General features: G+C 39.4%; 1 protein-coding gene across 1 annotated transcript; it reads right to left on the reverse strand.

The window, feature by feature from the left end:
• Nucleotides 1-6861: 6861 nt before the first annotated feature.
• On the reverse strand, nt 6862-12223 carry LOC121610563. The gene is made up of 6 exons (XM_041942739.1): nt 11933-12223; nt 11080-11226; nt 9686-9885; nt 8786-8933; nt 8243-8365; nt 6862-8148 (listed from the first exon to the last, which is right to left on the reverse strand). Exons 2-6 carry the CDS (start codon nt 11177-11179, stop codon nt 8099-8101), a joined length of 621 nt encoding a protein of 206 aa, XP_041798673.1. The 5' UTR covers nt 11180-11226; nt 11933-12223; the 3' UTR covers nt 6862-8098.
• Nucleotides 12224-12460: the final 237 nt, after the last annotated feature.

Genomic DNA, 12460 nt, shown 5'->3' on the forward strand with positions numbered 1-12460 from the left:
TTCCACAGGTTTACCAAACAGGCATAATAATCTGTGTGGTTTCAGGACTTACAAAGTATCACGCCGAGTCCTCCAGCCACCAACAAGCAGGCACAGATCAGGCCTCCGATTCGTAGCCTTTCATAGTCTGTAAGACAAAAAAGTTAACAGTTGATCTTTTTCATAATCCATACAAACAAATGGGAGGATAAATTGTGTGTAGTGGATTTTCAGAATTAGTGGGTCAGCGTGTCTGTACTTACTGTAAACAAATGGATCTGCCAACCCAACACAAAAGGAGGAGGAGAAATAACGAAGGAAAAGAAAAATCAGTGACAAACAATTACACAACTTGACAGCAGACTCACATCAACTTGCTCAGTCTGTTAAAATGGATGATTCAAGAATTGAGTATCAGTGCACTCTGTAAGGGACTATCAAGATATCCAGAGGCTGACTGCCTCAGCAATGCAGAAGACACATTTTCAAAATAAGTAATTGCTTTGTTTAGGTCATTGTTATGGCTACACAAAGAAAATAATGTATTTGATTTCTTCCTAAACCAGTTTCTCAACAAACCAGTCTCAGAACAGGATGAGGTGGCAGTAGAGTTTTGGCCTTACTTGCTTCAGTTTCCATGAAAAGGGTGAAGAGCACTGCAGGAAAGTCAGACAAACAAAATGTTAATGTTGTTGTGTGGGCGTTGTCTTTAATGTGTTCAGTCAGCACTCGGCTAGAATATGTCTCACCACAAAGTCAGCATTTTTAAGAAATAAGAAATGAAGGATGAAAAAAAAAAACAAGTTCAATTTTGCTGTGTGTCAACAAGTGAGCTTTTGTATGCTCATAATTCTACTGCAAATGAAATATCTGGAATGCTTTGTTGACTTTTGCTAATTTGCAGGTTAATCCATGACCTTGAGACCATTAGCCCTTGTTCGTAGTCAACAATCAAAAGCTTTTTTTCTCTGTTCCTGACGAGATGTGTGGACATATGTGTTACGTGTTTTCTATTTGTTTTTACCTGTCAAAACAGCCTCAACAGTGAAGCGTCCCATCTTCAACACAACTAAGAGTCAGATAGAAAGTGAGACGGGTAAAGATGGAGAGAGAACATGAAAAACAAAAAAATTCCCATCATTTTTCCCTTGTTTCTCACACACATGCAACAAAGCTCACACTTCTCCCTCTCCCCAGGCAGAATGTCCTTGTTGTGTGAGGGGTCAGTGTCTCGTCAGCAGGGATGCATTCTGGTTGTTTGGAGAGTAAACAGCGGATCATTTTTTGCTTGGGGCAAAACCCAGCAGGTTTCCAGACAATTTTCCTTCAACCTCCAGTCAGACACTGTCATGTGCTTTACAGTATCCAAAGATATTTTCTCAACCTGTCTCAACCTCTCAACGGCATACGAGCAATTAAATTCATTACAGACTTAATGAAATTCATGTCTTATGAGGAAATATACAGCTTTTCAGTGATGTCATTGAGTTTTATAATATGCATCTCAGAACTGATACATGAGTATTATAGTTAAATTGGCAAACTTAAGACCATTGCAGATCAACAAATGCCAAAATCTGTTTTTTACCCTTTTCTAAAAAACATAAAAAACATTTAGCTCAGTATAATATTTAGTTGAGTTTACTGAAAAAGTAGGCGCACAAAAGGACTCTTCAGCGACCTCAATGTAACCTCTAACTGGCCTTGGACACCCTTCAGCCTCCATGGTGGTTAGATTCACTGCATTTTGGGAATTCAGTGCCTTTCCTCTCTGTTGCCCTGCTTCCCTCTGGAATGGCTTTACATTCACAGGTAGTTTTCTTTTTTAAACACCTCTGCCTGCTATTTGAACCTTGCAATCCTGGCAAAAGCACAGCGAACCCACATGTAGCATTAGATAAAACATGTTTCATATTTCTTGTTGTTTCGTTAGTCCGTCACAAAGACCAAATACTGGCTTGATGCATTTTTTCTCTTTACAGTGTATCTTCTACACATAACAGCTTTTCAAGAAATGGACATCAAATGAAAACAAAGATAATACAGAGACTTCTTATCATGCATTTTTTGTTCACATATCTTAAGTCAGACCTCAGTCCTCAGTCATAAAATGTCATTGCAGCTATCAGTCAGCATGACATTAGTGAAGGTCAAACTGTGGACAGGCCTCTGTCGTTAAAGTCTTGTGTATCAAGGTAGAAAAGAGAAGAAAAGACATTGTACTTGGATTTAAAAATAATAATTAGGTTTTGCCTACTCTAATGTGGACATTACAGTTGAGTGTCCTTCACATTTTAGAGCTGTTCTGTCAGCATCAACTGCATCCTTTACTCTTTTGCTAACTGAATTCATACTGGCTGTCTTAACTGTTTATAAATCCTAATCCAATTTTATTTTTCTCTCTTGCCTAAGAAAAAAGGTTAATTAAAAGAGAATAAAGTGCTGCATTCGTTAAGTCGAGACTAACCAGAAATCAGCCCCCCTGTATCATGGGGCTCATCATGTATGGACATGGACATAATGTCATAAATCATAAAGAGAAGGCCCACATGCCCTACACGAATGGAGAGAAAAACCATGAAATTCACTTTTCAGCACAGGCATGTTTGCTATTCAGTTAGTTTTCATTTTTCTCCCAAAATCTAATTTAAAAGCTCATCTTTCAGTAGATTCCTCCAATGGCCTCCACCCACCACCTGTTTTAATCTGCCTTTGACAATGCAAAACATTCAGCTCTCACACTAAAACCTAAATGATAATCACACAAGAATCACAGCCCTTTCAATCAGCTTTTTCACAGAAAGGTGACCTTGATCCCTAACTCTGACTCATCCTGCCTCGCTCCACCATACAGTACCTGTGCTTACCTGCGCTGACGGTTCAGGAGCGGAGGAGTGTGTGTGAATGTTCCAAGACACTGCCTGGTCAAAAGTGTGCATTTTCTATTTTACCTGAAGAAGTGGCGCCCGCTCCTCCTCTTTGTTTTGGATATAAACTCAAGTGTGTGCACATGTCCAATGTGAGCGTGTGGTGGTTGCAGGGGTGTTGCATTTATGTGCATACGCATTCAAGAACAGTAACAGTATTATTCGATAAACATCAGTGTGTGTGCCTGTGCACGATGGAGTGAAAGCCATTACAAATACAGTAATTAACACACTGTGCACTTACTACACCCTCAGTAAGACAGATTCAAATGTTTAATGTTTTCATGTTGAATCTACTTTACACTCTCATTCGCCAGTGAGACTGCTTTCACACAAAAGTAACAGTCAGTGATGCCTCTACACTGTTTTTAAACAAAAAGTAGCAAAATCAGTCATGGAAATTATGAGATGATAAAAAGAAATTATCCCAACTGTACAGATATCTCAGTAACTTATAACTTGAAGTTCAGATGAGACAATGACCGAATGAAGAAGTGAGAGTGTGTGTTGTGTGTGTACAGTGCGTTATTTCTGTCCTTCCACAGATTCACTGTTGTCTCTCTGCTCTGTGGGGCCCTGTCAGGTATCCCAGGTATCTCCCCAGTGCTCCTCTCTCTGTGGAACAACTTGTACTGTGTTGGTCTTATGGTTGACAGGCATTTTCCTTTTTTACTGAAGCTGGGCAGGAGGGAGAGATTTTGCTTGATTGATTCAAACCGCTTGCATAAAAGAGTCAATTTTTGAGTTGCTGCTTGTTCTTGCATATATCAATTAAATTTCCAACCAACCCACAGTTAAGCAGGTAGAATTTGCTTCTGGTGCAGCATCTAACACCACAGTTTCATACATCCCATAATGTACGTTGGTGGGTATCTGTAGATTTGTTGGTGATAACCGAATATATATGTATACAATACATGTGTGCAGAAATATGTGAGTGCATGCATGTGTCACAGTGGTGACCTGTAACTATTTATACTGTTTCCTGTCACACACTGACAAAGCTGAGGCATGCAGCAGCCTCTTAACAAATGATAATACTGTGAGGAGATAAAGAATGACAGAGACGCACACACAAAGGGACATACTTCAGCTGACAGTGTGTGTGTGTGTAGTTGTATGTATGTGTAGGTGATGATACAATAATTTGACAGCAGATATAGTGTCAACTGGTGATGACAAGACAGAGAGCGAGAGAAAAGAGAGGAAATATACAGTGACTGACTCCCATTTAATTATTTACATTAACTTGCATGGACTTATTTTCCTGGATTGCTTAAAATACTTTTGTAGCATTATTCTTCACAGTATCCAATTATTATGCCCAAAATTTAAATGCATAATTGCCTCAAATTTATTTTTATGGGCTCTATGGCCACACTGTATCTAAGTGTTGTTGCTGGTTTCTATCTGCTCAAAGTACCAGTTGTCTGTAACATAATTTATGTTATGTTTAATAAAAGTTCCCTAGTTCCACGTGTGACAACACCTTAAAGCAACATTAATGTTTAAATACATGTGAAATTACCCAATATAACTTGTTAAATTGCTATCCTTTGTCACTTGCTATTTCTCTGACGACAGGCTGAAAGCACACTGAAGTCCTTCCTTTTTGTTAAAAACTGTAGACGTAACACAAAATATGAACTAATCAAATTAAAATGGAAGCTTTCAAAGATGTAAAGATTCAGAAGATTCATCACATTTTTACACAAAGATGACCAACTGCTGACATTTTGCTGACTTCAGTGCAGTCTTGCTGTCCTGCTTTTGTCATACTTTCTTTTTGGATTAAAAGCTAATATAGCCTTGTAAAGGAGACAAAGATCAGATCTCACAGGTGTACCAATATGGCTCTGTCTGCTCAGGATCTGTGCTGCAGAGCATAAAACCACATCTTTTAACATTCATCCAGTTTCTGTCTCATTTGTCCACCATGAATGTCGTAAAAATAGAGGTTAGTTGTAGGTCAGTGAAAATGTTCTAAATTCTGTCATCGGCTCTGCTCCTCACTTGACCAAGGAAGATCGACTTGTTACTGTTTAACTTTAATTGTAACTGTTTAACCTGTGTTCCACCAGGTATTGATAGATGCAGCAAGATAAACCCATTCATTGTCAGTTAAAGGTCATCTTAAGAACACACAGAGAACAATGTAGGTTATCAGTACACACACACACACACACACACACACACACACATATGGCAACACATGCATCTCTGTTATGGTGGTATTCAGGTATGTTTGTCCATAAACAGTAAAACTAAAGGTCTAAGAACTGGTTAGCTTGCATAGCAGTGAGCGAGATCCAGTCAATGAAGAGATAAGAGAGCTGCAGTTTAACCTCTATCCAATGGAACTAATTCATAATCTTGCAAAGTCATATTTGGAAAAGAATGTAGACCCTTGACATTCAGTGGTGGGTCCGCACATGATGAGAGTGTTTTGGATTTAGACAGATGTCATGCACATGGCAAATGTGTCCGATCATAGTTTAGCTGTATAAGACTTGTGGAGAGCATTAAGAAATCAGACACCAGAATATGGCAGAAACCTATCATTGGTGAACTGAAGTGAAGCTGAGCAGCTGAGTCAACACGTTGTTCCATACTGCCTCTGTTGTATCAACTAAAAGACTAGGCAGAATTCTCTCCAGCTGATTGTCCTGTGTTTGTGTGTGTGTGTGTGTGTGTGTGGACGTGTGTCTTGCTGGCTGTCCAAGCTGCTCTATCAGGTGTCACAACACAGAGTCAGGGGGCCAGTCAAAAGCATTCAAATACTACTTGTCATATTAGTGTTCAGTTGAATTCTAATATAAAGCAGCGTGTGCTCCAAAGTGAGAAAACACAACCAAATACAGAAATGCAACAAATAGCAGAGTCGACAAAGGAAAATGTTTCTAGAGGACACTATAAAGCTGATTTGTTTTTTGTTGATGTCATGGTTTGCGACCCAGCTTGTCCCCTGTAATGTTCCAGTATCGATACTACCATACTCTATAGTATTCCACAAAAAAGATTTAGTAAAGATTTAGTCGTCCAATATGTCAAATGCAGCATGCCAAAAATACCAGGGTGTCCTACTGCATCTGGTCATATTTTGCGGTATCCAAGCCAGCGTAATTTTCTGACTATTCTGACCCACAATCCTCTGCACAGTGGAAGATACGTTACATCAACTGGAAGAAAAGAGCAAACTGCAGATTTCTTTCTCTTTGCTTCAAATTTTGCATTACAGACTGTGACAGATGTATGAGCAAGAAGATCAAAGTTTAACGTTATGATGAAGTAGCATGTCCTAATTGCATTCATACTACATGCAACAGTTGTGTTTGGTAAGGGCAGCTGCAGTACGTACTAACATTAAAAAGAAAAAGTATACCACCAATACAACAGAATAAAGACTGAAGATAAAGGACAGCAACACCAAAGGCCTGTGGAGCTCTAGCTCTAGACACAAGCAGATGTGTAAGGAGTTCACCATTAGGGGGAAGCAAGAGACACACCAAAGCTCAGATCATACGGGCACAAGTGGACTGCTGCCCAGTGTGTCTCTCTAGCAACTTGCACATTACAGTAACTGCACTGTAGCAGTGACTATGCAAAATAGCCAAACGAGTTATTACAGCACATAGCACAGTAGCAGCGTCAGTGAAAAATCAGCACAATGATGGTGCTCATGCAGAGGACCCCCAGTTTCTAAAGAGGAGGTGATACAGAAATAAACATCCAAGTCTTGCATTGAAGTACAATTTACCAGTCCATGTTTGAAATGCCAACTGGCAGACAACAAGCTGTCAGAACCAGTTGAATGCTGCTGAGTCCGGCTGAAGGGCAGCTGGTGCAGTGTGACAACTCTTATAATTGCAGTAACAAAAATCTGTTAAGAGCACTGCAACTTAATAAAACTCTGCATGGCTAAATGAGTGCAGAAAAAAGACACATAAGCTTTTGTTTTGACATCATTTATCTTTAATTTGGTCGCAGGCCACACACTGGCAGCAGTACAGAACACTCCGTAAACAAGGGCATATTGTTATCCTAAAAATATCAAAATTAAAAGACAGAATAGAGTGCACAACAACAAACATCAGCAACAGCATAAGAAGAACTGCATTCCTGAGTTTATCTTTGGTAACTGTAGAACTAAGAGCCACTGCACTTTGCCTTTATACAAAGACAGTGGCTGAGTAACCACATCAAAAGCATCTGGACAATTTACTTCAGAATGCAAATATGTAAGAACACTTAGCATGACAACATTACCACTTTGAACTCACTTCACTGACTAAATCCCAAATAAAGGAATGACAATTGCCTGATTAGAGAGTCAACTGAATAATTTGACAAAAAAATATTCTGATGGAAACAGAACTTGTTGTTTTAGTGTTTGGTTTTTACAATCAGTTCTTTTAAAGTGAATATATTTGTCTGTAGTAGTGCAACAACAAAATGGCTTGTTACCTGTGGAGTAAGTGCTTCCCTCACATGGACAAACTGTGCAAGTGTAGCTGACTAACCCTCTATTACAAGAACAACTAGGACCCCTGTCAGTGAGTTTCTTACCTCAATATTTTGCTGAACAGCTATATTATACACTGTTAGTGTTAGGCTGTGAGTAAGTACAAGGTCCAATTACTGACAGCAAGTCTTCTATTCCTCTTTTAAGTGTCTCAGGGGATCTGTTTGTGATTGCTTTGCTCAGCACTTTCACAACATCTCTGTGACGCTTCAGTAGCTCAACCTGAAGGAACACAGACTGTACAAAAACAGTCTGACTACTGCTTTCTACACACATGCTTCATTGTTTTGGCCACATCAGAGGACACAACAGCAAATGTTACATATGATTTATAAGGTATGTACCATAAAAGTGTTGCACATTGACACATATGACCCTGCTCAAATGGGTTGAAGTGTTTGTTTGAAGTGTTCAACACTATTAGGCTGTAAGTAATGCGTGCATGCTACAATTATTGAGGGCAGAACAAGGAAGTGAAGATATCGGGGGTCAGACTGGGTATGGCCTCAAATAGTTTTCTCTTCACTTAGATTAGTCAAAGGATCTCAAATAGAATCAGTTCCTTTTTGTTTTTGCATTAGGAGTTGAATGGAGCCCAACTCTGGATACGTTTTACAAAGCAAAATCAAGCAAAAAAAAAAAAAAAAGCTTCCTGGCTTTCTGTCTCCTTTTAGTCCTTTGTGACTATTGTGGACATGTCATCTTCTGTTTCTTTTCCCCCTGAGAGCACAAAGACATCAAACATTACTTATCAATTTTCAATTTGTTGTCAGTGCGTTACATTTTATGCCAGTGACTGAAGCAGTGTACTTACTGAAGCACTTCTGGAGGGTCTCAGATCTCTGCAGCATGGTATACGATAAACCAGCCACCAACAGGACGCCAAAGAAGCCCCCAATGGTACAACCAATGAGAGTGGCATAGCTGGTGCCGTTATCTAGGTGTGAAGATAACAGTGAGGGAGATGAAAGACAAAAAACAAACAAAAAAGAAAGAAAGAAAGAAAGAGAGAAAGAAAGAAAAAGAAAAGCACAGGAAAAGAAGATACAAAAATTATGTTTGAGATGAATGGGACATCCACACATGATTAAATGTCCTTCATGTTTTCAAAGTTATTTTTGCTGAGAAGGGGAACACATACAGTACTTTTTAACAAATGTAAAACATAGATACCAAACTGATGATGCAACATCCACAAGTGATATTGACAATCATTTTGACAGGTCAGGACAGGGGCAAACAGGCTATATTAAATCTTCAAGACCTTGCCTTTCATGAATCTAGATTTCATTAACACAATCCAAAGGATTATGCGAAATGACTGCATAGATATATGTGACTGAAAAAGAGTCTTTACCATAAACATGTAGGTAAGCAGCAGGTGCATCAGGATTCTCTGCCTGCTGACAAACGACTCTTGTGCCGTTGTCGGAAAAGGAAGTTCCCTTGAGGGTCCACACGGCCAGAGACTCACCTTTCTTCATATGGCAACTTCCATAGAGAGCCTGAGGAGAGAGACAGGCAAGAGAATGAAGAACCATTGAGAAGTTCATGCACACAATATTTCTGTGACTCACTTCTGCCTGGGTATGCTTTTAGAATCCTGTGCGGGAAAGGCGGACTCCGCCACTAAGAATAAAAACTACTATATATATGGACAAATAAAAAATGCAGATATTCTGAATGCCTCTTACAGCAGAGGCATTCATCCCAGTTATCCTGCTGAGTTTTTGACCTCTAGTTGTGCTATGAGCAGTTTTTCTATCAGGGACTCCCTGTTTTGTTGTGGGACAGCGTGTGTGTGTGACGCTGCACACAGCAACATGCCAGCAAAGCCAGGAAAGACCAACACAGCTTGCTTGTAAATATAAATGTGAATATTTCACATTTTCACAACACGTGATGTGTTTTGGTCAGTAATGCTGAATGTAAAACATGACTTTTGATAATTTTCCAGAAAACTCCACAGGACCCCTTCAATCACACTTGTGCTGTCACACTCTGCTCCTTCTTCTCCTTGTGCTAGACCACAAACCAGATGAAACAAAATGCTTCAGAAAGTTGCTGGTTTAGCCGTTGATTAATGTGGCACAGTGCTCCCTCTACAATGTTAATAGTTTATGAAATTTTACATAGTTAGTTATCAAAAACAAATCAAAAACTTTGTGTCTGTCTGCAATGATACAGTAATGTTACTAACGGGAAGAGGGAAAGAAAGTGAGGATAAAGTGCTAGAGTTAAGAGGTGACTATCTCACCTGGGGGATATCTTCCACGTGCCCGTAAGGGCAGGTGAGGCTGTAGTTGCCGTGACTCCCGTAGTAAGTGAACGTAAGGTTTGGAGACTCTTTTGGCACTCCACAGTGAAACACTGCAGGGTCTCCCACAGCCACTGAGACGTCAGCTGGCCGTGTGTGGTAAATGAGAGCTGCAGGGTTCGGTGCACTGGTGTTTTGAGCTGGAATAGTGGTCAAGTGTTGACAATGTGTGTTTATGTGTGAGAGAAAGATAAAGAGGATAGAGCAAAACTGGAAATAACAGAATGAAATCACTGATAAATCTAAGATAATTACAGATAATTTATAGATAATTAAAACATATTTATCACCTGGTGTAAAATCTACACCTAAATTGTTCCATTTATTAAAACTGAAAGCTCATTGTTTCTGAAATACAAACAAACAGATGTTTCAGTCACATTAGAAACAACTGAAGTACAATTTGCTTGGACTACTCTAGGCCTTTTTGTCACATTTGGTTGAGCAGGCACTGCAAACACACAGTCTGAAAAACGAGCAGTGTTAATGACAAGCAGATCACACATCAAATGAGTCTGAACTTCCACAACACACTGTGCAACAACATTGATTGTTGAGTTGAGTTGTCATGTCTATGCAAAAGCAAATATCTATCCATCCTTGTTGTGTGTAGTTAATCAGGAACTGAAGAATTCATGCTAACTAATATGTGACCATAAGCAAAGTCCCTCCACTGCCCTCATAAATATTTGAATATTCTAATGAGTGGAAACTCATGTTTCCCCGGAAGATTTTCTTGGTCATCTCTGGTCTTTCTCCAGTGACTGAAGTTCAGCTGAAAATCTCACAGACTGCAGAACAGTCTGTGAGAGCAGGGTGTGGCCTGCCTGCCCGCTGCAGTGGTCAGTTTGACAGTGGCATCCTCATCCTACACTTCATTTCCTTTTATGACTTTTTATTTATGGCAACATCTATGGATGTTGATATTTTTGATGTTTTTGTGTCCTTTTAATTGAACTTGGACCAGGGTAAGGCTTCGTGCTGTGGTCCCATTGTGTTTTCTAGCTCATAAGGCCCAGATCGAGTCATCTGCAGGCATCTATTTGCAACAAAATATTCATATTCAATATTCTACTTCAGTGTGCTCAAACTTCTATTACTCAATGACAGAAGCACTTACAATGATTCTGATAAAGATAAAGTTTACCGTGTTACCTTTCAAAAGAGACCAAAACCATACATGTACTCCACATGGTTCAAGAACAGCTATCAAACATTGGGTATGTCTTTGATAGGTGTTTTAGGCTCATTTTGACTGCAATGGTAATGTGTGTAAGTCCTGAAAACTTCAATAAAATCGTATATATTGAACGTGGATGGATGTGGTTAGCTACCTGAGGAGGGTGTGGTGATTTGGAGGACAGCCAGCAGCAGCAAGCAGATATGAGAAACATTCGTCTTCTTCCTCATCTCTCCTTCCCTCCTCTTCTCCATTGTTTCCTCCACTCAGTCCCTCTTATTCCATAGATTACTCTGCAAAGCTTTGAACAGCGTAGCTTTACTTTACTACAACAATGAAGGAATACAATGCGTGTCATAGCACAAGAGTTCTTGTGTTTGTGGTTTCATTCAGATTTAAAAAATAGAAGTTGTTAATGCTTGAATGATTTTTGACACAGATGCAATGAGTCACTGCTTCACACGAATAGGCTGCCAGTATTTTGTGAGATCAAAGTGAGTTGGGAAAGAACCAGTATCATCTAAATTTGAAACACCAATTACCATCACATCCCAAAATGATATAATAATATTAATATGAACTGTGAAAGTCTTCCTTCACTTCAAGAACTCTCTACTGAATCAATCTTATGACTTATAAATAAGCAATGGTGCCTTTAGTAGGTAGAGAAATCAAAAATTTAGAATTTTCGCATTTCAAACTTGTTGGATTCAACAACAGTACTGGGAAAATTTAACAAGCACAACTATACTGTATTGTCTCCCCTCTAACAACTTCTTTTTTTGTATATTTTCTGTCATGAAGTTTACTAATGTCACGGTGCATTTAGACAGCTGACATGCCTAGAAACATACAAGCATTTTTTTTATTATTTTCCATCCCAAGTTACTTTCAAATACTGTTTCTTTTTTGTTGTATTGTAATCCTGTTCATAAGTGTGATTCTTTTGTCCCAAAACGGCCTAGGTTTTTGTAAATATGAGAAGTAAAATAAAATGAAAAAAGTACCTTGAAATATGCACAAAGTCAAAACTTGCAGATTAGTAATTCTAACCGCAGAGTGAACTGAAAATCCCCAGCAGCTCTGCAGGTAGCTTCCTCATTTGATGATGGTGATGGTGCTCCTTTCAAAATAGACCCTATTTATTGTCAGATGCCTTCTCTAAACTGTCAGTCTATATCTCCTGCCAGTGTCTCAATAAAGAGTGCCGAGGCTGTCAGCGCCTCGACATACTGCTGACTCTCCCCTCACCTCTCTCTGTCTCACTTCATCCTCCCACTCTAACTAGGTGGCAAGTTAAGAACAACAAGGCACCTGAAGGCATGAGGAAAATCTTCCTGACTTACTAGAGGGATTTCTGAGAAAGACAAACAGGTTGAGCAAGCCTGGCCTGAGCCAATAATAGCTGTGGGGACAAATGTCAGCGAATCATGCAAGGCTTTTCTTACTGCGTCATTTACTCTCAATCTCGACACGCACAGACATACACACACACACAAATCTGTTATCCATCCCTCCCTCGCCCCCTTTCAGTC

This window comes from Chelmon rostratus, chromosome 8 (assembly GCF_017976325.1).
Source record: "Chelmon rostratus isolate fCheRos1 chromosome 8, fCheRos1.pri, whole genome shotgun sequence".
NCBI classification, from domain to species: Eukaryota; Metazoa; Chordata; class Actinopteri; order Chaetodontiformes; family Chaetodontidae; genus Chelmon; species Chelmon rostratus.

Coding starts and splice junctions, on each gene's coding strand:
- LOC121610563 (XM_041942739.1), bottom strand. CDS start 11,179: ATGGAGAAGAGGAGGGAAGGAGAGATGAGGAAGAAGACGAATGTTTCT. Junction 8,934..9,685: donor ACGTGGAAGATATCCCCCAG/GTGAGATAGTCA, acceptor CTCTCTCCTCAG/GCTCTCTATGGAAGTTGCCA. Junction 8,366..8,785: donor TGCTTACCTACATGTTTATG/GTAAAGACTCTT, acceptor CTTCACACCTAG/ATAACGGCACCAGCTATGCC.